A 23,351-nucleotide genomic window follows, 5' to 3' on the forward strand; every position below is an offset into this window, starting at 1 on the left:
AGAGGACACTCAGGCCAGCCTCAGGTGGGCCCGCTGGTCGCTGCACTTACCTGTGGGCCTGGTCCCCAGACAAGCAGGCCCCATGGCACCAGGTGCAGGCCCCAGACTGGTTACAAGCTTCAGGAGAGGGCAGCAGGCGGCAGGGGTCGGGGGGCAGGGTCAGGGCCAGCAGGCGGCCCAGGGCCACGCCCCCAAAGCCCCCAGAGATATAAAGGCGGCTGCCCACTGCCGCCACGGCGTGGGCCACAGATTCCTCCATCGGGGGTCCCACAGAGGCTGGGCCTGGGGGAGGAGGAAGGGGTATTCAGAGATATAGAGAGCAGGAGACACATGGACACCCTCGGGGCTGACCAGACAGAGGGGCAAGAGACGCAGACACGTCCTCCAAGAAAAAACGAGGGGTGCCAACAAAGGGCCAGGAAGAAGAGCGTCACCCACAAAGAGAGGCTGGTGATGGAATGGTCGCAGAGAGAAGGGCCAAGGGAGAGCGGCCCCACAGTTGGAAGACTGGCAAACCTGCCTCTACCCGAGGGACAGGATGGCGGGGACAGCTCACCCGACAGGTAACCAGGGAATGGGATCCGTATTGCTCCCTTCATAAACCAGAGTTCTCAAAGAGGCACTTGTTGACGAAAATAACAAACACCACCAAAATCAGGGCGGCGGCAGGAGCACGTCTCTAGGAGCCCCATGGCAGAGAACGGCTTGGGGGGCTGGTGGGGTGGGGACCATGAGGAGGACTCACGGGTGAGCTCGGGCAGGAGCCAGGCATTGCAGTTGACTTGGTAGAGCAGAACATCACTGCTGAACTCGTCGGGGTCCGAGCGCCCCCCCAGGACCACCATGGTGTCCCCTAGGAGGGCTGCGGCATGGAAAAGCCGGGGGCGAGGCTGTTGGGGAGACACACGCCGGGCAGGCCTGTCAGAGTCCACAGGTCACCTGCCACCCCTGGCTCCCCGCAGCCCCCCTCTACCAACCAGTCCATCCAGACAGAACTTCATAAAACCTCCTCCAGGAAGCCGCTTCCTGGGTGTCCCCCAGCCCTCCCTTCCCGAGCTGCTCCCCGCCTGCCTTGAGCTCAGTCCACTGTCCAGCCTGGGGTTGCCCTGGTGGCAGGGCTAGGGGACCTGTTCCCACTTCCCTCTCCTCCTGCCAAGAGGCTTGGAACGGCACATGGAGGGTGACAGCGTGTGGTTTCCAGGCCACACACATTGGGCCCTGACAACTCCCACATGGCCCCCCACCTTTGGTCTTGTTAGGGAAGCAGCATGAGCAGCCTCTACCACTTTTAGAGCTGGGGAGGCCCGGAGGGGTGGGGTGGGGGTGGGCTGAGACAGCCAGGGCACCAAGTAGGGTGGAGCAGGAGCAGGGGCGGGGGAGGCTCAAGGCATCGAGGTTCAGCTCAGAGAACTGGAGGAGGATTGCGCCCATTCCCAGGGTGCTGGGAAAGGCCCCCAGCGCCCAACATTCATCTGTGCCTGACCTTGGCCCCCTGAGACGGGGCCAGCAGGCTCCAGGTGCGGTCCGGGCAGTGCAGGGAATACAGCTCCGGGGACGGGGCGGCCAGCTCCACGTGGAAGCGGAAGCCTCCGAACACGTACAGAGAGTCCGTGGCCTCGTGGTAGACGGCGGAATGGCCATAGAGACCTGGGACAGAGGGACCCAGGGGTGAGTAAGGGCAGGCAACCAGGAAGGTCCCCACGCACCTGACCTTCCCGCAGTGTCCCCGCCACTACCCAGCCAGGCCAGTGGCCTGTGAGCCCTAAGTCCCTCTCCCCTGGGTTAAAAGACAATCATTAGAGGTTCTGGGGAAAGAAGCTAGTCCTCATTTGTTGGGAAGTGACCACAGACTTTTAGAGGAGATGGGGATGACAGAGTCAGGAGTGGCGGGAAGGAGGCGGCCGGTGGTGCCCGGGTGAAGGAGTCAGCGCCTGCTCGGCTACTGGGAAGGAGGTGGACACAGTCGGGACAGGAGGTAGACAGAGAGACCACGAGGGAAGCAGAAAGGTGCAGTGACCACAGAACATGGGACTGGCTAGAAAGGCAGTGTGAATCCCTGGAGGGTCAGGAGAGCCAAGACACGAGGCCCTCCCTGGCCTGGCGCACCTGTGGGGGGTGTCCCACTCTGGGCTCCAGACACCCAAGTGCCGGTTGCCAGCTGGTACTCCAGTAACTGCTGGTTGAAGCCATTTTCGGGGGAGTAACCGCCCACCAGGAGCAGAGAGAGGCCACGGCGGGCAGTGAGGGTGTGGCCGGCCACTGCGGGCAGCTCCACGGTCTGGGGGGCCTGAGGGAAAGGCCAGAGGTCACCAGGGCAGGTCACTTGTGAGCAGACCAGAGACAAGCCCCTCAGGCCTGGCCAGGCACGATCCTGGCAGGTGTGTAGCCAACACCTGGCTCCATCTGCTCTCAGGCCATCACAGCCTAGGGTCCACTGCGAGGCCCCTGCCTCTCTCAGTGGGGTCTGCTGTTCTCCACTCCAGACCAGGTCCCGACCCAGTCAAGCGGAGCAGCACACCACGCGGCCAGTGACCCAGGATGGACCCCAGGAAGTCTGTTCTGGGACTTGTACAGGAACCCTGAGGGGGAGTCTTGTCTTTGTGGGGAGCAGGCCAAGCTGGCAGGAGCTAACGTGTCAGAGCCCGGCTTGGTGTCGGGGTGGGGTGGGGGGTGGGGGTTGCTCACCTTCTCCTGCCGCCACTGCAGGGTGGTGAGGTTGAGGACCCAGAAGTCACGGGTGACGCCCCCAGCTGTGAGGCCCCCCAGCAGGTACATGGCACCTCGGCTGGCATGAACATAGGCAGCCGCATGGAAGGAGCGTGGGGAGGGGCCTGGACCACCGTCTTCGGCGCCCGCCAGCATCTGTGTCCACCGCCGCTCACTGACCGAGTACCTGGGGCCAAGACACCGCCCAGCCTCAACAATAGCCCCATTGTCCAGGCATCCCTGCTTTGCTTGGAATATCGCCCCCACACGGTATGCTGGCATCCCCTAGGGTGACCCTCCCTCTCAGGGGTCCCAGAATTCTCTGGGGTGACACCACACACAAACAAGGGTGTTCCCAGCATCCTCTGGGGTAACTTTCCTCCCCCGATGGGGCCTTCCCAGTGCTCTCTAAGCTCACTGCCCCTGAGTCCACTACACCCACAGCCACTGCACAGCATAGACAAGCACTGCCCCATGCCTTTCCTAGGCCATTCATCTTTATGAGAACACAAAGCACACACACACACACACGTCTCCTGTGGAGCGCCTAGTGGTTTCGAACTGCTGACCCTGAGGCTGGCACCCCAACTTGTAACCCACCATGCCCCACAGCACCACCGAATGGAGCTCCCTAGCCCCTCCAGGTAAGTATCTCAGCATGCTCTAGGGGACCCTGGGGGGATCCTGGTGTAACAGAATGCCTCAGCATGCCCTGAGGTGACCAACTCTCATTCATGAATCCCAGCCTCTGGGGGCACTCCTCACCTGTATAGGTTTCCCAGCAGCCCCTGGGGCAGGCCCAGCCCCCCAAACATCCACAGGGTGGCATCAGGTCCTTCCACCATGGTGTGCCCCAAGCGGTGCAGGAAGCGGCTGGCAGTGTCCTGGGGAGGGTGGGGAAGGGTAAGCACCAGGCCAGGGTCAAGCTCGGGTACTGGGAGTGGGTAGGTGTGGAGGTGGCAGATGAATGGCCCAGGAGGCAGCCTGTGGGGTGCATCCTGTCCTGGAGAGGGGGTGTCCACTACTCACGGCTGAGAGGCGACTGTCCATGAGGGTCTCCCAGACCAACTGGCCGCCATCCAGCTTCGTGGCACAGTCGGGGCCCCCAAAGCCCTCAGCACAGATGCATACACCCAGACTCTGGGGAGGGAGACAGAGGGAGGTTCAGGGGACCCCCCCACCTACCTACCCACCCTCAACCCATTCTGTGGCCCCGCCTGCCCCATCCGGTGGCCCCGCCCCACGTACCTGGTTGCAAGTCCCTGCCCCATTGTGGGCATTACAGTTCTCGGGACACAGAGGCATGCGGCAGTGTGGGCCAGCCCAGCCCTGGGGGCATCGGCAGAGGCCAGCACCGGCCGCCCCGTCCTGGGGTACACACTCCTGGGGCACGGGGCAGCTCCCGGGGCCCCCAGAGCCGCAGCGGGCAGAGCCCACAGAGGCGTTGAAGCCCCAGGAGGCTGAGCCGTTGGCCTCCCAGTGCAGCACCAGCAGCCCTGTCGGGGCGGGGTGGGGGAGAGGTGGGGTGTCAGGCACTGCTCCGTCCGGGTTTCCAGGAGAGTCAGCAGAACGGGCAGTGAAGCAGGAGCCTGTGGTCACAGATAACCCTGGGCAGCTGATGGGTTCTCCCTCGGCCTGTTCCTCGGGCAGCCCATCACAGTCTTGATCTCAATCGTTCATGCCTCTGCCGCCACCCAAGCCAGGTCCCTGTCCCCCCCCTCCTTGCAGGCCTTCCCAACCTGCCTCCTCACCGCAGTCCGCTGAAACAGAAACCCGGCCTGCCATGGCAGGCTCAGTACCTTTCCTGAGCTCCCTGCAGCTCTCTGGGGTAAACTGAGCCTCCCCTCCGGCGAGCGAGCACAGGACACTCTCCCATAGAGATTTCTCACCACCAGTGAATAGAGGCCGCCTCGTAGCGACCCTCTAGGCCAGAGTGGAACTGCCCCTGTGGGCTTCCAACTGTCAACCTTACGGGAGCAGACAGCCTCGTCTTTCTCCCATGCAGCGGGTGGTGGGTTTGAACTGCTGGCCTTGAGGCCCAACACATAAATCATGATGCCACCACAGCGCCCATACTGCCCCACAAGGGAAACAGAACTAAGGAGATGACACGTGTTTTGTGCCCTTCTTGCGAGAGGCAACCCAGCCGCACACTCCTACTTGACTCCCGGCTGCAGAAACGGAGGCCCGGAGGTGGCCAAGGACAGTGCCACCAAGGAAGTCAATGGCAGAGCTGGGCTGGAGCCTGGGTCTTGGAGCTACTTCAGATCTTGAGGCCCAGGGACAGGGACAGCAGAGCCCTGGATGAAGAGGTCCCCACCCCCGGTTCCCCCATACCAGATAGGGCCTGCACAGTGAGGGGCCTGTCCCGCCGCTGGCCACAGAAGGCGGCAATGAGGCTACGGTCTGACTGGACGACACCGGTGTCCAGGAAGCGAGGGAATCCGTCAAAGGCGAGGACGTAGCTCAGCTGGAGGGGCACAGAGTCCAAGAATAGAGTACCAGGAGTGTGAGAAAGAAGAAGGCTTGACAGGGGAGGGGGAGGAGTTTGGGAGGAGGGGGCAATCTGGGTCTGGAAAAAGAGTTGCCTGGGGATCTGGGGCAGAGCTGCCAAGTGGTGGCACGCAGACCACCAGCCCCCATCCTGTGCCCAGAGCAGACATAGCTAATCAATCAAGACTCTTGCCTTTAGCCTTGTTCTAAATGCACAGATCCGGGCAGGCAGCACTAATCAGTCAGCATTGGTTCACAAGGTGAAGGGGAGCTGAGGACCTGGAGAATGGGGGACTGGAATCCAGAACACAGGAGGTGATCTGAGAGTTTGGGGCCCCACTAAGAAACAAAGGGCTAGGGGATAAAATGTTGGGGCTGGGATCAGACTGTCTGAGGATGCGGATTGGATTGGGGGACATGTGGTTCTGGCCCCTGGCCCCCTCGGGGCTTACCGTGCATGGAGTGCTGCTGTCAGGGGAGAAGGTGAGGGTGAGTGGGGGGCAGAGGGTCCCAGGGGCGCAGGGCTGGAGCTCCTCAGTGGCTGATACCACCCACACGCAGTAGGACAAGCCCGGCCCTGCTCTCGTCGCCCCACCACCTGGGGGCAGCGGCCCCCCGACCCGGCGTGAGCCCAGTGCCACGGAGGAGACGTTGGTGAGGAGGGCGCGACCCCCACACTCCCGGAAGCAGGAGCCACCAGCTCTGGGGGGGTATGGAAGAGAGGCAACATCAAATATCCCTGTCCCACTGCTCCCCGACCTCAGCCCCACCCAGCCAGCCCTGCCCCAGCATGTCGCCTGGCTCACCGGGGGTCCCCATAGTAGCCGGGGGAGCAGATCTGGCAGTGGGCGCCCTCAGTGTGGTCCTGGCAGAAGCAGAGCCCACTGAGGTTGTCACAGTGGCCGCGGCGCGGATCCCCATGCCCGTTGCACTGGCAGGGCCGGCAGCCCCCAGAGCCCGTGGCGTTGCCGAAGCTGCCGGGCCGGCACCTCTCACAGTGCTCCCCCCACGTCCAGTCTGTGAGGGCCCAGCAGATGGGGCACCACGTCAGGGGCAAGGGGCCAGCTGGCCCGGCCCAGCCTACCCAACGCCCCCGCTCGGCTGCTTCAATGCAGGGAAGCCAAGCCCAGAAGGAGGGCAGGGGAAATGAAAAGGCCCGCCCCAGACAGCAGGAGGGAATGGTTGAGGTGGCAGGGGTGAACACCTTGCTGGGGGGCAAGGGGCTGGGGAAGGGTCCTCACCCTGGCACTCATCACAGAAGCCAGGCCCCCGCTTTCGGCAGTGGCTGTGGAAGTTGCAGCCACAGTCCCTGGAACAGCGGGGGGGAGGGGGGCCCGGGGCAGGAGTGGGCGGCGGCAGGTCCGAGGTCCAGCCCAGGTCACACACACAGGTGAAGTCTGGAGGCCCACTGCACAGCCCGTGTCCACAGTCCTCCAGGCACCTGGGGAGGGGTGGGGGGTGTCAAGGTCAGGTTAGGGGAAGAACCAGAGAAGTTTGAAACCCCAAACCACCCTCTCCCCGCACCTCCCCACCAAATCCACCACCTGCTGGTCTCCTTGGTCCAAGGCTGTGTGGGTGGCCCTATCACCAAGGGAACCCGTCCCCCCATGATACCCGCCATCTCTATGGCAACCACACATCACCACAGGTGATCTTGCTCTGTGGAAACCCTTTCAACTTGTGCCCCCTCGTTTCCATGGCAACACTGATGACTCCAGCTCAGCCTCTGGAGGACTGGTCTGAAGATAAGTAGTGTTATATGGGGGAGGGGTCTCCATGGACACCCCCCCATCCCACGCCATCACCCCAATGATGACCCAGTCTGCAAACTGAAGCCAAGAGGCTGCTGGGCCCACAGGAAGGCGGCTAGCACCCCATCACCTCTCCCTCCAGCTCCAGGGACCCATCAGGGAGGTCTGGCTGGGGGGGTGGGGGCAGCCCCGCCCACTCACGTGCGGTTGCAGTGCGTGCTGCCGTCCCCCTCGTAGCCGCGCTGGCAGTGGCACTCGTAGCTGAGCGGCGTGTTCAGGCAGGTCGCCCGCGGGTGGCACCGTGCCAGGCCCAGCCGGCACTCGTCCACGTCTGGGCAGCGGGCGTACGCCCAGCGGGCTGGGAGGGCCACAGGCAGCCCCAGGCCCTCCCCGACCCACTGGGAGCAGTTGCCCCCACCCAGGGGCCCTGAGAAGTCCCCCTGAAGGCACCTGAAGACAGGGGGGGGGGAGGTTGGAGATGAGGGGAGGAGGTGGGGAGGGAAGGGAAAGAGGTAAGAAGCAAGAGTCCCCCAGAGATGGAGCCAGCGAGGAAGAGGGGAGGCCGGGAGGAGGCAGGACGAGGGATGGAAGTCACAGAGGGGCAGGGAGAGAGGGGAACCCCACGGCAGGGGATGAGAGGCCCAAGTCAGATTTGGAGTTGGGGAGAGAGGGGGGCAGCAAGGAAAACGGGGGACAGAGGGGCAGACAAAGAGACCGAGACCGTTAGGCTGAGCAGACCCCCTGGCCCCGCCCCCGCCCCGCCCCCGCCCGGCGGCCACGCCCACCGGCCCAGCGTGGGGTTGTCCTCGTTGCCACACCAGCCGCACTCGTGGCTCTGCAGACACTCGTGACAGGTCAGGAAGCGGTCGCAGCTGCGGCACCGCGGCTCCGAGTGGACACTGCACGGGGCAGGGTGGGCTGCTCAGTGCCCGGGTCCCTCTGCCACCCCGGACCTGCACCGCCACCCCCGCGCCCCGCCCACAGGCCGCACCTGTCATCCCAGCCGCGGCAGCCGCCGTGCGGGTAGCGGGCCAGGTAGGCAGCGAACAGGAAGCACGTGTGCGTGGACTGGCACCAAGCGCACTGGCTCGAGTTGGCCAGGCAGTCCTCACAGGTCAGGCGCCTGGGGGACGAGGTCGGGGTCACTGCCTCGCCGGGTCCACATGCGCCCCCTCCCCCAGCCGTGGGAGCTGTCCCTAGTCCCCCCCACCCCCACCCCCGCGAGGCTCACTGGCTGCAGAGTGGGGGGCACTCCTCTGGGCTCTTCAGCGCACCCCGGCCCCGGCCCCGCCGGCTGCACGCTGCGTCCCCTTTGCGGTTAGTACTCTGATGCCACTCGCAGAAGGGGTCCTGGGGGGTGGGGGGCAGTAGTCAGTGCCACGCCCTGTGAGCCCACCCCCTCCTGAACTGCTTCTGGGGCACCCCCACCTGCCAAAGATCTCCGTGGTTGGTGCCTGCCCAGTACCCACTCCCGTCTTGGGGCAGCAGCACCCTCTCTGTGTGGTCGGGGAGCAGCTGGTTCAACCCTTGGGATAGGGGAGGGTCAAGGGGTAGCTCTGCTCAAACCCTCCTTAGCCCTGGCCCAACCCTTGCCAGCTGTGATTGGCCTGGGGGGCTGGACACGGTCCAAACCGCACCACGCAATGCCACTGGGAGGCTTCTGCTGAACAATGGGGAAGGTGGGGGGTATCGGGGAGAGCACCCCGCTCTTTCACTGGAGATGAGAGGTACAGTGGGGGGATTCAGTAGGAGAGTGGAGTGGCTGAATGGAGGGGGTGCTGGGTGGCTGAGGAGGTACCCGGTGGCTCCCTTATCTTTACAAGGAACTTCTCCATGGGGAGGCAGCTGTGGCAGAGGGACATGGGCGCCTGACCTCCTCCCTGGGACCCAGGAGCTGGCCCGGCCCACAGACCTACTCTAGGGCTCCGGGACCATTTGAGCCAATCCTACCAGGTTGAGGGGCAGCCCCGACTGCCGGGGCTCCCGTCTTTCCTAATCCGCTTGGCCACCCTGCTCGGTGGGGGGAGGAACTCTCATTTCCCAGTCTGCCCGTCCAGAGATGGGCCCCCTTAGTTCGGTGGGCACCTGGGTGCAGGCATGGCAGTCGCGGTGCTCCTCGCAGAGTGGGCAGAGGGTGGGCACCAGCACCAGCAGGGAGCTGCCAGTCCCATCGCCGCCGCCGCAGTGGGCCCCGCCCTGGCGCAGGTGGCAGGTGGCAGTGGTCAGGCACCAGCCACAGCCCTGGTCAGCCAAGCAGCCCAGGCAGGAGGAGTAGGAGGCACATGACGCTGAGCGGAAGGGCTCCAAGAAGAAGAAGGAGATCTCCTGCGGGGGTCACGTGAGGGTCAGGGGTCAGTGCTCCCTTAGATCAGGGCACAGGGATTAGGTCTGGGGGCGTGGTCGGAGCTTGGGGCTAAAGACTGAGGTTAAGGATTTGTAGACCGCATGGAACATGCAATCTGGATTTGGGGGCTCGGCACACAGAAGGGGAGTAGGATCTGACAGACTCTAGAGATGGAGGTGGGGAGACAGGACAGGAGTCAGAAGATGTAGATGAGGTCAGCCTATGAAGTCAGGGGTCAGAAGTTGGGACCTAGGAGGTTGAAAGTGAGGCCCAAGGCTCAGAGGTCAAGAGTCAGGACCCAGGGAGTTAGGGGGAGGGGGGCCAGGGAAATGAAGCTACACCCTGGAGGTCAGAGACCAGGGGTGGGCACTTACGCTGCCTCCTGGCACGCCAGTCCGGTCCCAGAGCAGGGTGAGCTCACTGTGACCCGGGCCTACTGAGCCGTTGAGCTGGCCCCGGATCTCCACGGCGTACTTGTGGCCCCGTCCAGGCAGCGGGAAGAGGCGGGCCGAGCCTGGGCGCTGCAGGCGCCTGGTCTCTTTCTCCTGCTGGGCCACCCAGCGCCCCACCTCTTCCTGGGACCAGGAGAAGGGCCTCTGAGTCCCTTAGGCCCCAAGAACCTCCAAGCCCTCCCAACTCCCCAGCTCGGCTCACTGCCCCCTCAGGGCAACAGTCACCCAGCCTTCCCTATCGCCTTCACGAGTCTGCCCACAAGAGGAAACCCACATTTGGACTCCAAGGCCCTCCCTCATCCACAAGGGGTATCTTCTGATGCTCTGATTTCCCCCCAACCCTCCCTGATACCCCTAAGCTGCCCCATCCCCCCACAATTACCATAAACAACCCCCTCAACGCCCAGGTCCCCTCACCATGTTCTCTGTGTCAGGGCCTCGGGCCATCCGAGCCAGGACGTGGAGGCGCTGGGCCCGAGCCCACACTGCCACGTCCTCAGCTCCGGCCCCGCCAGGCCCCCCTGGCAGCAGTGGGTGGATGAAGCCACGGTAGACCAGGGATACGTCTGTCTCTGGGCTGGGTGTCAGGGTGATGGTCGTGCTGCGGACGATGGAGACCTGCAGCAGGTGGCCGGGTGGGGGAGAGGAGGGCGGGGGGGAGTGAACACCTCTCTGGACAGCCCCTCAGACCACAGCAGAGCCAGGAGAGACCCGTCAGCCCATTCCCCTTCCCCATTTCACCAGATGAGAGCCCGAGACCTGGGAGAAATGTGTCAGGCTGCGATGCCACAAAGCTGCTACAGTGGGGGCTCCAGAGGTCACGGCCACCCCATGTCCTGCTCCTCTCCCTCTCATCCCAACTCCAAGGCCTTTCAGCATCCTTCTCCTGCTCCCACCTGAGCCCCGCGAAGTCCCGGTTCGCCATTCATCGTCACATTCATACTCTGCGGCCCATGTGACAAAAGAACAGAGGGACCCTAACAGCTACGCACACAGGCGTGAGAGAGCGTGACCGCCAGGAACAGGCCAGGCGCAGCGTCATTCAGCAGTGCAACGCGAGGGTGGCCCCTAAAGAGGTCCCAGCAGCGGATGGAGAAACCAACTGCAGCACACACGTGCAGCGGAACGCCAGGGAGGCGACAGGATGAGGAGGAGACCGCTGGCATGTCTGACAACACAGACGATGCATGGGGGGTGGGGGTGGCATGATATAGCCCCCAATTTTTTTAAAAAAAGAAGACAGGATACAGACAAGGAGGCAAAAAACGGGAAACGCGGGTAATTCCGAAGCTCTGTGATGGGAAGCCCGCCAGGACGGGTTCGTGAAAGCAAGGGAGCGCTCCTGGGGTGGAGGTCGCACGGTGCCTTTTGGGCAAGAAAAATACTGAAGCTTCACGTGGAACTGTATCTGAACAGGAAGACAAGAAGAACTGAAATGACAGACCGGTGGCTCTTCAGGGAGAGCCAAGGTGCTCTTCAGTTGAGGGGCGTAGGGACCAGGCAGACCTGGGTCACGGAGTGAATGGGGTGTCAGGCAGAGGAGAGAGAGTTTTTGTTTTGTTCAGCAACTTTTGATGGCACTAGTCTATGCAAATTTGGAAGCCAGCTACCTGGTCAGGAGATTGCAAGAGCTTCACATCTGTGCCCATTCCAAAGGAAGGTGACCCAATAGGAGATGGACATTATCAAACAGTATCATGAATATGTATGTGAGAGGTGGACACTGACTCAGGAGCACTGACAGTACCATGACGAATCCATCTTGGAAGAAGCGCAGCTAGAATGCTTCTGAGAGGAAAGGATGGCAAGACTTTGGACATGTTGTTAGGAGCAACCAGTCCCTGGAGAAGGACATGGTGCTTGGTACAGTGGGGGGGCAGGGAACCCTCGACAACATGGACTGGCACAGTGGCTGCATAGGTGAGCTCACAGATCAGAGCAATGGGGAGGACGGCAGAGGACCGGGCAGTGTTTCATTCGGTCGTGCACAGGGTCAGAGTCACAGCCGACTCAAGAGCATCGTTAATGTCATACCCAAGTGGGGTTTCAAGAAGTGGCTGCAGTCGGGCATCTACAAGGAGCAGTCGGAAATTCAAGCCCCGGTCAGGGGAGGACACAGGACCAGGGCTATCGTTACTGATGTCAGGTGGATCTTCACTGAAAGCAGAGAACACCAGAAAGATGATTATCTGTGTCGTGCGGACTTTGCAAAGGCGTTTTACTCTGGGGAGCTGCAAAGAAGGGACATTCCAGAACATTTCATCATCTGAACAGAACGAGGTGAGAGATCGCGCATGGCTGAAAATCAGGAAGCGTGCGTGCACCTTCAGGTGCGTACCCTTTCACCGTACCGATTCAAGCAAAGAATCTGGGAAGCCAGGCTCCATGTCGATCAGCAGCACGCAATGCCCAGGACACAACCCTCCTTGCTGAACAGGAAGAAAACCTAAAACATGTACTAATGAAGATCAACCCTCAGGATGGATTATCTATCAAGATAAAGAGAAATCGTCACAACCCAAAAAACACCATAAAAAGAAACGGAGAAAAGATCCAAACTGCCAATGATTTCGTTTTAGCCAGATCCACAATCAACGCTCATGGAAGCAGTGAATTGATTGTGATGAGGTAAATAAATACACATGGGAATATTGTATCAAGAAAACTCCTTAAAAAAAGAAAGAAACCAAAGGGCCCATGGTTACCAAGGGCGAAGGAGGAAGCGTTGTTGGGGGTGTGGGGGGCACTGAGTTCATTTGAATGGTGGTGGGGCACCTGGGAGAGGGATGTCAATCATGGCTATACAACATGACGAGTGTAATCAAGCATACCGAATTGTACCTGTAGAAGGTGCTGAATGGGAGAATGATTTGTTGTGTACATTTTTGCCAAAGTAGAAAGGGGGAAAAAGTGTATGAATAACAAGGAGCACAGAAAGAAGTAAATGTTCTAAAATTGATTGTTGGTGATTGTACAACTCATCTTGGTGCGGTTGAACTACTGAATTGTATGATATGTGGATGAAGGGCCAACAAAACTGTTAAAAAAAAAAACTCAAGCGACAGAATACACTGGGAAAATGTGCTGTAAAAAATAGTGAATGATCGTTAACAGGGTTAAAATGAACCATCACAAGCAGGGAGGGGATCTCATTAACATCAAGATTGCTAAGAGTTAGAAGTGGAGTTATGTCCTTTGGATCCCAAGATCCCTGCGCATTGAACCTCGATTCAAGAGACAGTTCTGACGGCAGACCCATGAGCCAGAGCATGAGACAGAGCAGTGGGCTTCCCAGGTCACAGAGCAAGTAAAAGCCAAGTGCCTTTAGGCAGGATGTTGGATTTTGCAGTTGGGTGCCTCCAGGCACTTAATTGGAGGAGCTAGGTTTGCTGACCCCTGAAGTCAGAGTTGCGTTATGGTGGAGTGGCATGCCCTCCAGGCACTTATTGGCAGCCACAAAAGAGCTATGTAACACTGCCTGAGCAGGACGGAGGCCATTGGGCCATGTGACTTATCTCAGAGGCCACAGGCCAGATAGAGAGAGGTTTGTCTGCAAGGGATGCCTGAGAAGAGGCTGTCCTGGCTGGGTAACTGAATCTTGAGCATGTGTAGCCTGTTTATTTCATTAATAAACTCCATAATCTTGAAAAGCAAACAAACAAACAAAAAACAAACCACCATGGAGGGAGGGTGGGATGGAAAGGGGGAACCAATGACAAGGATCTACATGTGACCTCCTCCCTGGGGGACGGACAACAGAAAAGTGGGTGAAGGGAGATGTCAGACAGTGCAAGATATGACAAAATAATAACAAATTATAAATTACCAAGGGTTCATGAAGGATGGGGGAACAGGGAGGGAGGGGGGAAATGAGCTGATGCCAAGGGCTTAAGTGGAGAGCAAATGTTTTGAGAATGATGAGGGTAACGAATGTACAAATGTGCTTGACATAATGGATGGCTGTATGGATTGTGGTAAGAGTTGTATGAGCCCCCAATAAAATGATTTTTTTTTTAAAAACCACCTCTGTCAAAAAGTACAAAGCAAAGACGTCCCTGCGAGGACCAAGATGTGCTAACTCAACCCCCGGGAATGCCCGGAACCCCCAGGTTTCAGATGAACTACAGGATGACGAGGAACGGCTGGAGGAGAATTGATGCCGTGTCCTTACGGCTCTGGGGAAGGGTACCGAAGAGTCCGTGGGCTACCACACTAAGAATGAACAAGGCCGTGCAGCCAGGATGCTCCTTAGAAGGGAGGACAGCAAGGCTTGGCCTCACACACTTTGGGACCAGTCCCTGGGGAAGGTCAGCATGCTGGGGAGAGCAGGTCAAGGCACGAGGAAAGGCTCTTAAGGAGACGACTGACCTGGCAGGTGCAACCACGGGCTCAGCCACAACTCTGAGGGCGGAGCAGGTGCCACCCCATCCTGTGGGCACGGGATGGCTGTGAGTGGGCACGGGCCAGAGGGTACCCAGCAACAGTGAGAGAAGCCAGCCACAGAGACCGTGTGCGTTGCTGGCTGCTTGTTGCTGCTCTGTTGGTCTGTTTTCCGTCTTTGAAATGCAGGACAGGTAACCCCACAGAGACAGTAGGTGGCCGAATGGTTTCTTGCCAGGGGCGGTTGGGGGGATGGGGAGCTATTAACCATGAGCACAAGGAAGAAGAAAATGTTCTAAAGTTGATTGTGGGGCTGACTGTACAGCTCTTCTGAACAAGACTGAACAATCGCCGTATGTACTCGAGTAGCAGCCCACCCGAATATCCGCCGAGGCACCGAATTGTACCACAAAAACTGCATTGAAAGCGTGCTGAAAAACTCGGCTTATACTCGCGTGTATACGTTAACTTGTGTGATACGTGATTTTAAAATGCCAATAAAAACTTCTTTTTTTCAAAAGAGCATGTATAATTCTCCTTAGATGAACGATCCAGAGTTATCTGAAACATCCAACCCCACAGAGATGGAAAGCAGATTACTGTGTGCCAGGGGCTGGGAGACCGAGGGGATGGAGAGGGACTGGTTCATGGGCACAGGGGGTCCTTCTGGGCCGATGGAATGTCCTGCAGCTGGTGGTGATGGCCGCACTGTCCTGGACATGGATTTTTCTTTTAATTACGTATATATTTCACCGCCAACTTAAATGTTTGTTTTCTCGCGGGACTGGTTGAGGCTGGAGGGCCCCCTGAGAGTAAGGCCCTGAGACGCTCTGTAAACCTCAACCCCAAACTAACCCTTCAGGTCACCTTCTCTCTAACTCATCGGCTGCAAACAGACCGCCAGTGCTCAGTACGGTGCGCCTTTAAGAATCGCTTATGGGAAGCGCTGGGTGAAACTTCATCGAAGCCACAGGAAGTTAGGTATTGTTAACAAATGAGCCCTGACAATGATGACTTTGAGAAGAGGAGGAGAAGGAGGGGGCAGGGAGGCTAGACAACGGCCAGGGGAGCAGAAGCAGGGGGGACGCGGACGGTCACTGTGTGGCGGACGGAACCAGGGCCACCGAACAATGGTAGTCCAGGCTGGAGACTGGGAACCTAAGAGGCTATTACACACCGGGGCCCAAGACACAGTACATTATCAATCTTTTTTAAAAGCTCCGGATGTTTTTAAAGAGAAATCTCTTAAAGAAAAAGAAAAAAAAACACGATATCCCTTAATCAATCTGGCAAGTCCAACCCTGGAAAGTGAAGACTGATGGGATCCACGTGGAGCCCCAAGTGCCCACCTTGTCGGGCTGCGAGGCGTTGGGCGGCTGCTGGAACGTGAGTAGGTGCAGGCCAGGCAGGAAGCTCTGGGTGACGCAGGCCTCCAGGGACGTGACAAAGACGGGCGCCGGCCCCCACCAGCCCACAGTGCCTGAGATCTGCTCCCCCCGGCAGCGGGCCTGCTCTGAGAAGGGGAGATGGGTGTCAGGTGCTAGGAGGCACCCCCTGGCCCTGCACCAGCCACCTCTGCGGGACACTCACCAGGCCGTGGGAGGCAGCTCTCGTTGTGCACGCACCACCCCAGGGTGCCGGGGCCCCGGGGAGGGGCTGTGGAGCTGCTGAAGGCCAGGCAGGCCTGACAGTCCCCCAGGAGACGACCCAGGCCCAGGCAGCTGGCGGCTGGACACTGTAGGGTGGGCAGGGGCCAGTCACTCTCAGCTCAGTTCAGCGGGAAGGGGCACGGACACGAGGGTCCCAGGCATTGTAGGATGGAGAACTGAAGGTGGGGTGGAACGTCAGAGACGTACAGGACGGAACTGCGTGGGAATGTGGGCGTAGGTGTACGGGGGAGCTGTTCAGAGACAGGGTCCTAGGTTCAAAGGGCTCTGGGGACATCAAAGGTCAGGGGTCAGGAAGGAGGTTCCTAGATGTGAGAACAAATCCCCCAAGGTGAGAGGGGAGTCTGGGGAAGTCACTCACCGCCCCTGAGGGGGTCCCTGGCGGGGGTGCGGCTTGGCAGGCCCCCTGACACCAGCTGCACTCTGGGTCTCGGGAGCAGACGCTGCGCTCCGTGTACATGGAGCAGTAGTCCAGGTGGTACTGCAGAGAGATGGGGCCGGATGGGTCTACTCGGACCAGGGCCCGCCTCCTGCTCCCCACTTACCCTCCCTGAGCACCCCACGGGGCTGTCCTCCCTTCTTCTTCCCGCAGGGTTCCAGCAAACCTGCATGGTGCTTCCTCCCCCAGTTATCCTTCCCCCCCACCGCAGTACTCACATCTGGGGCAGGAGCCTGGAACACGAAGGGGGGCACCTTATAGGCCATCAGATCCCCACGGGGCCGGCCACTGTAGCCCCCAGCCACCAACAGGACACTGCCACCAAGCACAGCCGCCACATGTGAGTAGCGGCCACTGGGAGGTGCTGCTCGGCCTAGGAGAAGACCAGAGTCTGAGAACTTCGGACCCCAGCCCCCATCTGCTCCAGGCCATGACCTGTAGGGGAGTCTCAGGTGGGGTGGGAGAGGGGGACATCCTGACTCTCGGGCCCCTCAATCTAGCCTCCCGGGAGCTGTTTCAACCCCACCTGCCTGAGGAAAATGTCCCAAGCCGCCTGGCCCTGTACTGAAGCTACTTCTCTGCCTTCTTCTGGGCTCCTGGCCCCCTCCCCAACTAGCCAGGCTGAGCATAAACCCTGAGGATCGAAAGACTTGGATTCAGCATGGACGATCCAACCACTGGTCTCTGCTTGTCAGGAGCACGGAAGGAGGAGGAAGAAGCAGGTGACACAATCTCAGAGTGGACTGAGCACCCACCCAACCCACAGCTCCATGTCTGGAGACCTGAAGAACTAGATGGTGCCCGGCTTTCACAGCTGAACCTCCCTGACTCGGGGGACAGTGGCTGGTCTTGACCAGAATGGAAGAAGAATGTCAAACAAGACACAAATTCTTAAAATACAAGGCCGGCTAACTGGACCAGTCGGGACCAGAAGATTCCCTGCAAGCCGACTGCCCTACGGCCTCTTTCAACCTTGAACCTCAGCTGTCCCCTGAGATGACCACTTAAAGCAACAGCTGGTGACCCACAGTTTAAAGATCAATGCCTCCTCCAGAGCCATGTGCAGCCGACCCCACAGTCCACACTGGCTCTGAGCCGAGAGGAGGAGATGCGGGAGGAACAGGGGAATTTGGGCACTGGAACCGGAGCCACCAGGACACTCGGGCAGAGAATGTTGGCACCTGGTGCAAAGCATGACCCATGCCACTGAACAACCGCGTGGAAACTGTCCAACGGGAGCCTAGCTCACCGTGTAAACTTTCACCAAACACGGGAAGCTATTGCTCTGGAAGGAAGACTCCCGGAGCTCCCAGGGCCTGTGTGGCCTTCTAAGAGCCTCACAGAGCTGAGAGAGCTGGAGAAGAAGCTCCTATGTCCCAGCAGGCTGCCTGGCTGACACCTGCTCTTGTCTGTCCTGTTCCAGCTGCCCTCCTGCTTCATCCTCTTGACCTCACAAGGGCCCCGTGGCGCAGGTGTCCCCATCGTCCTCCTTTCACGGCTGGGAGAGAGTTACTGCTGTCGTCCTCGTCGGGTGCCGTTCAATCAGTTCTGACTCTGTGTGGCCGCAGGTCCCACCCTGCCCGGTTCTGCGCCGTCCTCACAGAGGTCCCTGCACGTGAGCCCACGGCGGCGGCAGCCACTGCATCCACCATCTCGTTGGCGGTCTTCTGCTTTGGGGCTGACCCGCTACTGTACCGAGAATGGCACGTCCTTCTCCGGTTGCCTCCTGATGATGCGCCCAAAGGAGCTGAGCGTGAGTCTCCGCAGAGAGATCAAGTGCTGGGTCTTGTGGAGCCGGTTGCGTGGGCCCAGCCGTCCTGGTTCTGCCACGGTGTTTCCGGGATTACCTGGGACGGGTCACTTCTCCTCAGGCACTTCCCTGGGGCAGCTGGAAACTGGCAGAACCTGGCTGGTGGATTGGAGCCCAGATCTGATGCTGCTAGAAGAGCCTCCCATCTCTATGGCAACAGCCTAATCCTGCCTACAGCCCGGGTTGGACCCTGGAGACCCACTCCAACAGGACCTCTGCCTCATTCTGACGGGGAGCTCCGGGAAGCGCAGGTGGCCACTCACCCTCGGGGGTACCTGGGGGGGCAAGCTCGGCCCCAGACACCCACTGATGGCAGCCGAGGTGGTAGAAGAAGATGCCGTCTTCATAGCACTTCTCCTCCTGGTAATGGGTGTGCACGTTGCCCCCTGGGAACGGACAGGAAGGGACTTGGCGGGCAAGCCTGGGGTGGAGTGGGGACACCCAAGCAGGCCGCAGTCTCGGCTCAGGCGGTCGGGGGCGGGGCTCCTCACCGTAGACCACCATGTAGTTGCCCAAGACGCTAGCTGTGTGGAAAGCTCGCTCCCGAGGGCCCTGAAGCCCATCCCGGCCCTTCAAGGTGGTCCACACGCGCCGGTCCACATGGAAGAGCTCAGTGGAGTTGACCCGCACTGAGAACCTGCGAGGGGTGGGGGTGGGGGTGGGGCAGACGCTCAGGCCAGGGAGGGCCTCGCTTCTTCCTCTGGACACTCAGGAACTCTGGGGCCGTGGTACCCTCTAAACTCAAGGGTCTCCAGGCACAGGGCCGGGTCTGACCCATCTTGGGATGACCCTCCTCACCTAGCAGGGACTGGACACCCAGCAGGTGGGGGTCTGGATGTACAGGAGGCAACTGGCCCTGCCTCTCGCACTGCCATCGAGTGACCCTACAGGGCAGGGTGGAACTGCCCCAGACTGCCTTTACGGGAGTAGAAAGCCTCATCTTGCTCCCGCCGAGCAGCGGGTAGCTTCAAACTGCTGACCTTGCAGTTAGCAGCCCAGCACAGAATCGTTACATCACCAAAGCTCCTAACTGAGCAAGAGGGCTAATAAAAGACTGGGGATCAAAGGAGAAATCAGGGGAACAGCCACACGTAGTTCAGAGAGAGACCGCTGTCTCAGAATGCTGTCGTGTGCAGAAACTGCTGGATCAACCTGCTCTGACAACATTGTGAAAAAGAAGTGGGGCTGATGTGAGGGAACGAAGCAGTGAGTGAGTGAATGAAGGAGGGAGTGAATGGGTGAACACCAGGAGGGAGCAGCCAGGCCCAGGTGTAAGGCCACACCTAGCCTGGGGCAGGTCAACTCACCGGGCAGTGGAGGGCCGGTGTCCCCCATGGACGAGCAGGGCACGAGACGGGGCATGGAACACCATAGAGTGGCCAGTGGCGGCAGGTGGGCGGCCACCCATCGGGATCACCTGCTCCCAGTGACCCCCACTGGCCCTGTCGAGGTGGAACCGGAAGAGGCCAGAGGAGAAGAGGTCGTGCTGGGTACGGCCACCAGACACGTACAGCCAGGCGTTGTCCACCAGGGCAGCCGCATGGCCAGCCAGGCCCGGGGGGCCTGGGGGGCTGGAGGCAGGTGGGGCTAAGAGTTGCCAGTGGCCCCCACCCAGGGGGTTAAAGGCCCACACGTCACTGGTGAGCGAGCCGTCGGCCAGCTCACCGCCCATCAGCACCAGGGAGCCAGCCCAGGCCACGGCCACGTGGGAGTGTCGAGCAGCCTGTGCGGGAGACAAGGAGGCCAGATGGAGAGAGCGGGTAACAGCAAGCCACGGAGCCAGCGAGAGATGGGGAGGACCTGCACAGAGACCCGGGGAGACCGAGGCAGGCAGGCAGGCAGACAGCGAGGGGCAGAGAGAGAAAAACAGAGGCCTGGGAATGCAGAGAAAGGACATGGGGTGATGGAGGAGAGTCAGGGGAGGAACAGGAAGAAACAGGGGAGGTGACCAAGGAAGGGGAGCGAAATGTCTGCATGGGGACAGAAAGGGAGAGGCAGGTGCAGAGATGAGACCTATGTAAGAAGGGAGATAAAAGAAGGGGGCGGGGAGAAGACAATCTGAGGGAGGGCGTGGAGTCTGGGAGAAGCAGGTTGGGGTGGGTGGGGGGCTTCCATACCGGGGCAGGGCTGACGTCCCAGCGCTCCCAGGTGTTGGCAGAGAAGTTGTAGAGGACGAGGTCACCCAGGGCATTATTGAGGTCCTGGCCTGTGCAGGGCAGACGGTCTCAAACCCGGGCCACAGGCTGCCAGGCCTCCAGACCCCACATGGGTCCCCTTGGCTCACCTCCAAAGACAGCCAGCAGCCCTGGAGGGGACAGGAAGGCACCAGCCGCCCCGATCCGGGCAGAGAAGGCAGGGTCCCCAGCACTGACGTTGTGCCACCAGCCAGCCCCCTGGTTCTCCCATAGGTGTAGGTCACAGGCGCGCCCCAGGAAACCAGGCTCACAGCGGCAGGGTCCCAGGGGCTGGGGGTTGGGGAGGAGACAAGACAGAGACAGACAAAATTCAACAGGCAGAGACAGATTCAGGCGAGCGGGGGCAGAAAAGAGAACGAGAGACCGATGCGGAGAGAGAGAACGAACATGAAGAGAAAGATCAGAGAGAAGCAATGTGGGGGATGACAGAGACAGGAAAAGACCGAAATGGGGAGAGAGGAGGGACACACACAACCAGGGGGAGAAGAGAGATGGAGATGAGAAGACAGAGACCAACAGGAAACGGGAGATGGGAGAGAAAGATCCACAAAGAGAAGAGGGGGCAGGTGGACACAGAGGGCAGGTGGGTCACGTCCCAGCTCCAAGAGCTCAGACCCTGAGCAGGCAGGACTCCAGTGACCCTGTCCTGCAGCCCCAAGTGGGCCACTTGGAACCAAGGGGTTCACTGTCATGGCAAGTCACAGGGGCTGGGGCAGGGTGTGGATTAGGGCGTGGCAAGGGGAAGGAGGGCAGGGCTCATGTGTGAGAGGAGGGGCTATCGATCCAGGCGGGCAGGAGACTGTTTCAGGAAGGGGCAGGGTCCTGGGTTTTGGAAAGGTATGGATACAGAGAGGGTGGGGCCTAGGGGGGGAGGGGGGAGCAGATCTCGGAGATGGTGACAAGGGACCGGCTCACCGAAGCACAGGAGCCGTGGCTTCCACAGTAGGCTGGACACTCCTGCAGGCCGCAGTCGGGGCCGCCCCAGCCCGGCTCGCAGACGCACACCCCAGGCGGCCGGCACTGTCCGTGGCCCCGGCAGCCCCCCAGGCACAGGGTAAAGCTGAAGGAAGCGTTGAAGCCCAGCAGGTTGTAGTTGGCATCACTGAACAGGTGCAGCAGCATCTGCTGGGCACAAAGTGGCCAGGGGTTGTCTCCACAGCATACCAGAGGCCTCCAGCCCCAGCCCTAGCCCACCCCCTGCAGGCCCCCAGTCCCACCAACCTTGCCCGAGGAGGCCTCGATGGGCGGGGGCCGGGTGCTCCCGCTCAGACTGGCAAGCAGGGGCCCGCGGGGCGAGTCACCGTCGTACACGAACAGGTAGTCGTAGGTGCACTCCGTGTCCAGGAAGAGGAAGTCCAGCAGGATCCGGTGCCGGGGGCTCGGGGCTGGGGGCCAGAACCAGGGCTCAGAGGTGGGCCTGTACCCCAGACCTCCACGCAGCCTCACCCTTTCTTCCCCCTACCCTGACCCCCACCAGGACACATCTGCATAGCCAGCAGAGCAATGAGGAGGAATTCTGGGCTGGCCCTGACTGGAGTCGTGAGGCAGCTCCCCCTAGTGATGGGGGGGGGGGGCGCGGACGACACTGCCAGCTTAGAGGAAACGCCACCCAGTGGGTCCCCCAGAGGGCAACCACCAGGTTCCGGTGCCCCAACTTTCCATTCAGTCTGGAGCCATGGCCGGTCTGAGGGTCAGGGCCAGGCCCTACTACAGGGGTTCTTCACCTTCCTCACACCGTGACCCTTGCATACAGTTCCTCATGTGGTGATGACCCCTGCCCTCCCAACCATAACATTATTTTCATTGCTACTTCATCACTGTCATTTTGCTACTGTTATGAATCAGGCAACCCCTGTGAAAGGGTTGTTTGATGGCCCCCCACTCAGGGGTCACGACCCACAGGTTGAGAACCGCTGCCCTAGCAGAACTGTGTCCTCTGGGGATAGAGAGGGGCTTGTGAGAGTCTCCCGTTACAGGTCACACAGCACAGGGTGAAGAGTCCCAGTTGTCTCCTCCTTGCTATTTACGGCCTGAGGGGGAGCACATGGGTTCTGGCCCCCAGCCTCCACTGACCCAGGGTCTCCTCTACCAAGTGGGGACAGAGCAGAGAGGTGGTGGGTTCAGAGTCCTTGGCGCTTCCACTCCTTGAGAGGTGAGGTCTAACTCTCCATCCTTTCTACTTAGACTGGCCTGAGTGACGCACTTGGCCAATGAGATAGGTTTATTGTGCCAACCTGGCCAATAGGAACATGTGGGATTAATCAGGTCTGTTTGATTGGAGGGCAAAGAAATAAATGACTCTTTAAGACCCGCCCCCCTCTCTCTTGCTCTCTGGTGATTAGATTCTGCTGGAGCGTGCTGCTGCTTTAGCTTGTTCTCTGCCTCAACCTGTGAGCTACGCTACCTGTGGGACGGGCCAACCTGTGGATCGTGTTGCTAGAGCTTGAGGCTCCTTTTGAGACTTGCTTCACCATGCTAGTAGATCCTGTCACTTGCATCTGATATCCCATCCAGGCTTGCTTCACTAAGCTCCCGAGCTACTGACTGTTGCTTGCTGCCTGTGGACAGACCACTTGCCTTGCTCAAGGGAGGACTCTACTGTCCGCTTCCTTGACCTTGGACCCAGCAGCCACATGAGTTGAAGAACTTCTAGTATATCAAATGCTCCGTGAAAGGGAGTTGATCGGAGCCCTCTCTACTGCTGGGTGGACTAATTAGCTGCTAGATTCCTTCTCGCTGTATAAATCTATCTATCCATCTAGCTGTCTAAAATCTTAAGTGGCCTGGTTTTGTTTTTCTAGAGAACCCTGCCTAACATTGCCAGTAAGACGCAGTGGATGTGATGTGCTGGGTGGTAAGAAGCCTGTGGCTTTCCCGGGGTCTAGTGGGAAGCTTGTTCTCAGAACACAGCTGCCATGTTGTGCAGAGTCAAGACCACCTGGAGAAGCCACACCAGACACTCCAACATCACCGCCAGTCCTGGGAGTGAGCTTGCTCAGACCACAGGCCCAGGTGGACCTGAAGGTGACAGGTGGACTCCCCACCGACAGCTGAATCAACCACCTGAGAGATGCCTACAAGAGGCTCAGACCCATCAGAAGGACTACCCCTCCT

At 59.9% G+C, this 23,351-nt stretch overlaps 1 protein-coding gene across 1 annotated transcript in view; it reads right to left on the bottom strand.

Moving 5' to 3' along the window:
• The window catches only part of MEGF8 (multiple EGF like domains 8), a 43,897-nt gene that overhangs the window by 13,529 nt on the left and 7,017 nt on the right, over positions 1–23,351 (bottom strand). The window contains exons 2-31 of the mRNA XM_075537975.1: positions 21,459–21,622; positions 21,153–21,359; positions 20,327–20,507; positions 20,160–20,248; positions 19,350–19,765; positions 18,534–18,679; positions 18,306–18,428; positions 16,451–16,605; positions 16,155–16,274; positions 15,717–15,861; positions 15,476–15,639; positions 10,164–10,364; positions 9,669–9,869; positions 9,036–9,275; positions 8,182–8,300; positions 7,942–8,073; positions 7,736–7,849; positions 7,152–7,400; positions 6,441–6,640; positions 6,006–6,216; positions 5,652–5,901; positions 5,044–5,176; positions 3,955–4,202; positions 3,736–3,846; positions 3,472–3,590; positions 2,686–2,893; positions 2,107–2,287; positions 1,484–1,647; positions 746–890; positions 51–282 (exon numbers count right to left, since the gene is read on the bottom strand). Of these exons, the coding sequence (XP_075394090.1) occupies positions 51–282; positions 746–890; positions 1,484–1,647; positions 2,107–2,287; positions 2,686–2,893; positions 3,472–3,590; positions 3,736–3,846; positions 3,955–4,202; positions 5,044–5,176; positions 5,652–5,901; positions 6,006–6,216; positions 6,441–6,640; positions 7,152–7,400; positions 7,736–7,849; positions 7,942–8,073; positions 8,182–8,300; positions 9,036–9,275; positions 9,669–9,869; positions 10,164–10,364; positions 15,476–15,639; positions 15,717–15,861; positions 16,155–16,274; positions 16,451–16,605; positions 18,306–18,428; positions 18,534–18,679; positions 19,350–19,765; positions 20,160–20,248; positions 20,327–20,507; positions 21,153–21,359; positions 21,459–21,622 (5,368 nt within the window). The remainder of the gene's footprint in view (positions 1–50; positions 283–745; positions 891–1,483; positions 1,648–2,106; positions 2,288–2,685; positions 2,894–3,471; positions 3,591–3,735; positions 3,847–3,954; positions 4,203–5,043; positions 5,177–5,651; positions 5,902–6,005; positions 6,217–6,440; positions 6,641–7,151; positions 7,401–7,735; positions 7,850–7,941; positions 8,074–8,181; positions 8,301–9,035; positions 9,276–9,668; positions 9,870–10,163; positions 10,365–15,475; positions 15,640–15,716; positions 15,862–16,154; positions 16,275–16,450; positions 16,606–18,305; positions 18,429–18,533; positions 18,680–19,349; positions 19,766–20,159; positions 20,249–20,326; positions 20,508–21,152; positions 21,360–21,458; positions 21,623–23,351) is intronic.

The sequence above is a fragment of the Tenrec ecaudatus genome, chromosome 18 (assembly GCF_050624435.1).
Source record: "Tenrec ecaudatus isolate mTenEca1 chromosome 18, mTenEca1.hap1, whole genome shotgun sequence".
Taxonomy (NCBI): Eukaryota; Metazoa; Chordata; class Mammalia; order Afrosoricida; family Tenrecidae; genus Tenrec; species Tenrec ecaudatus.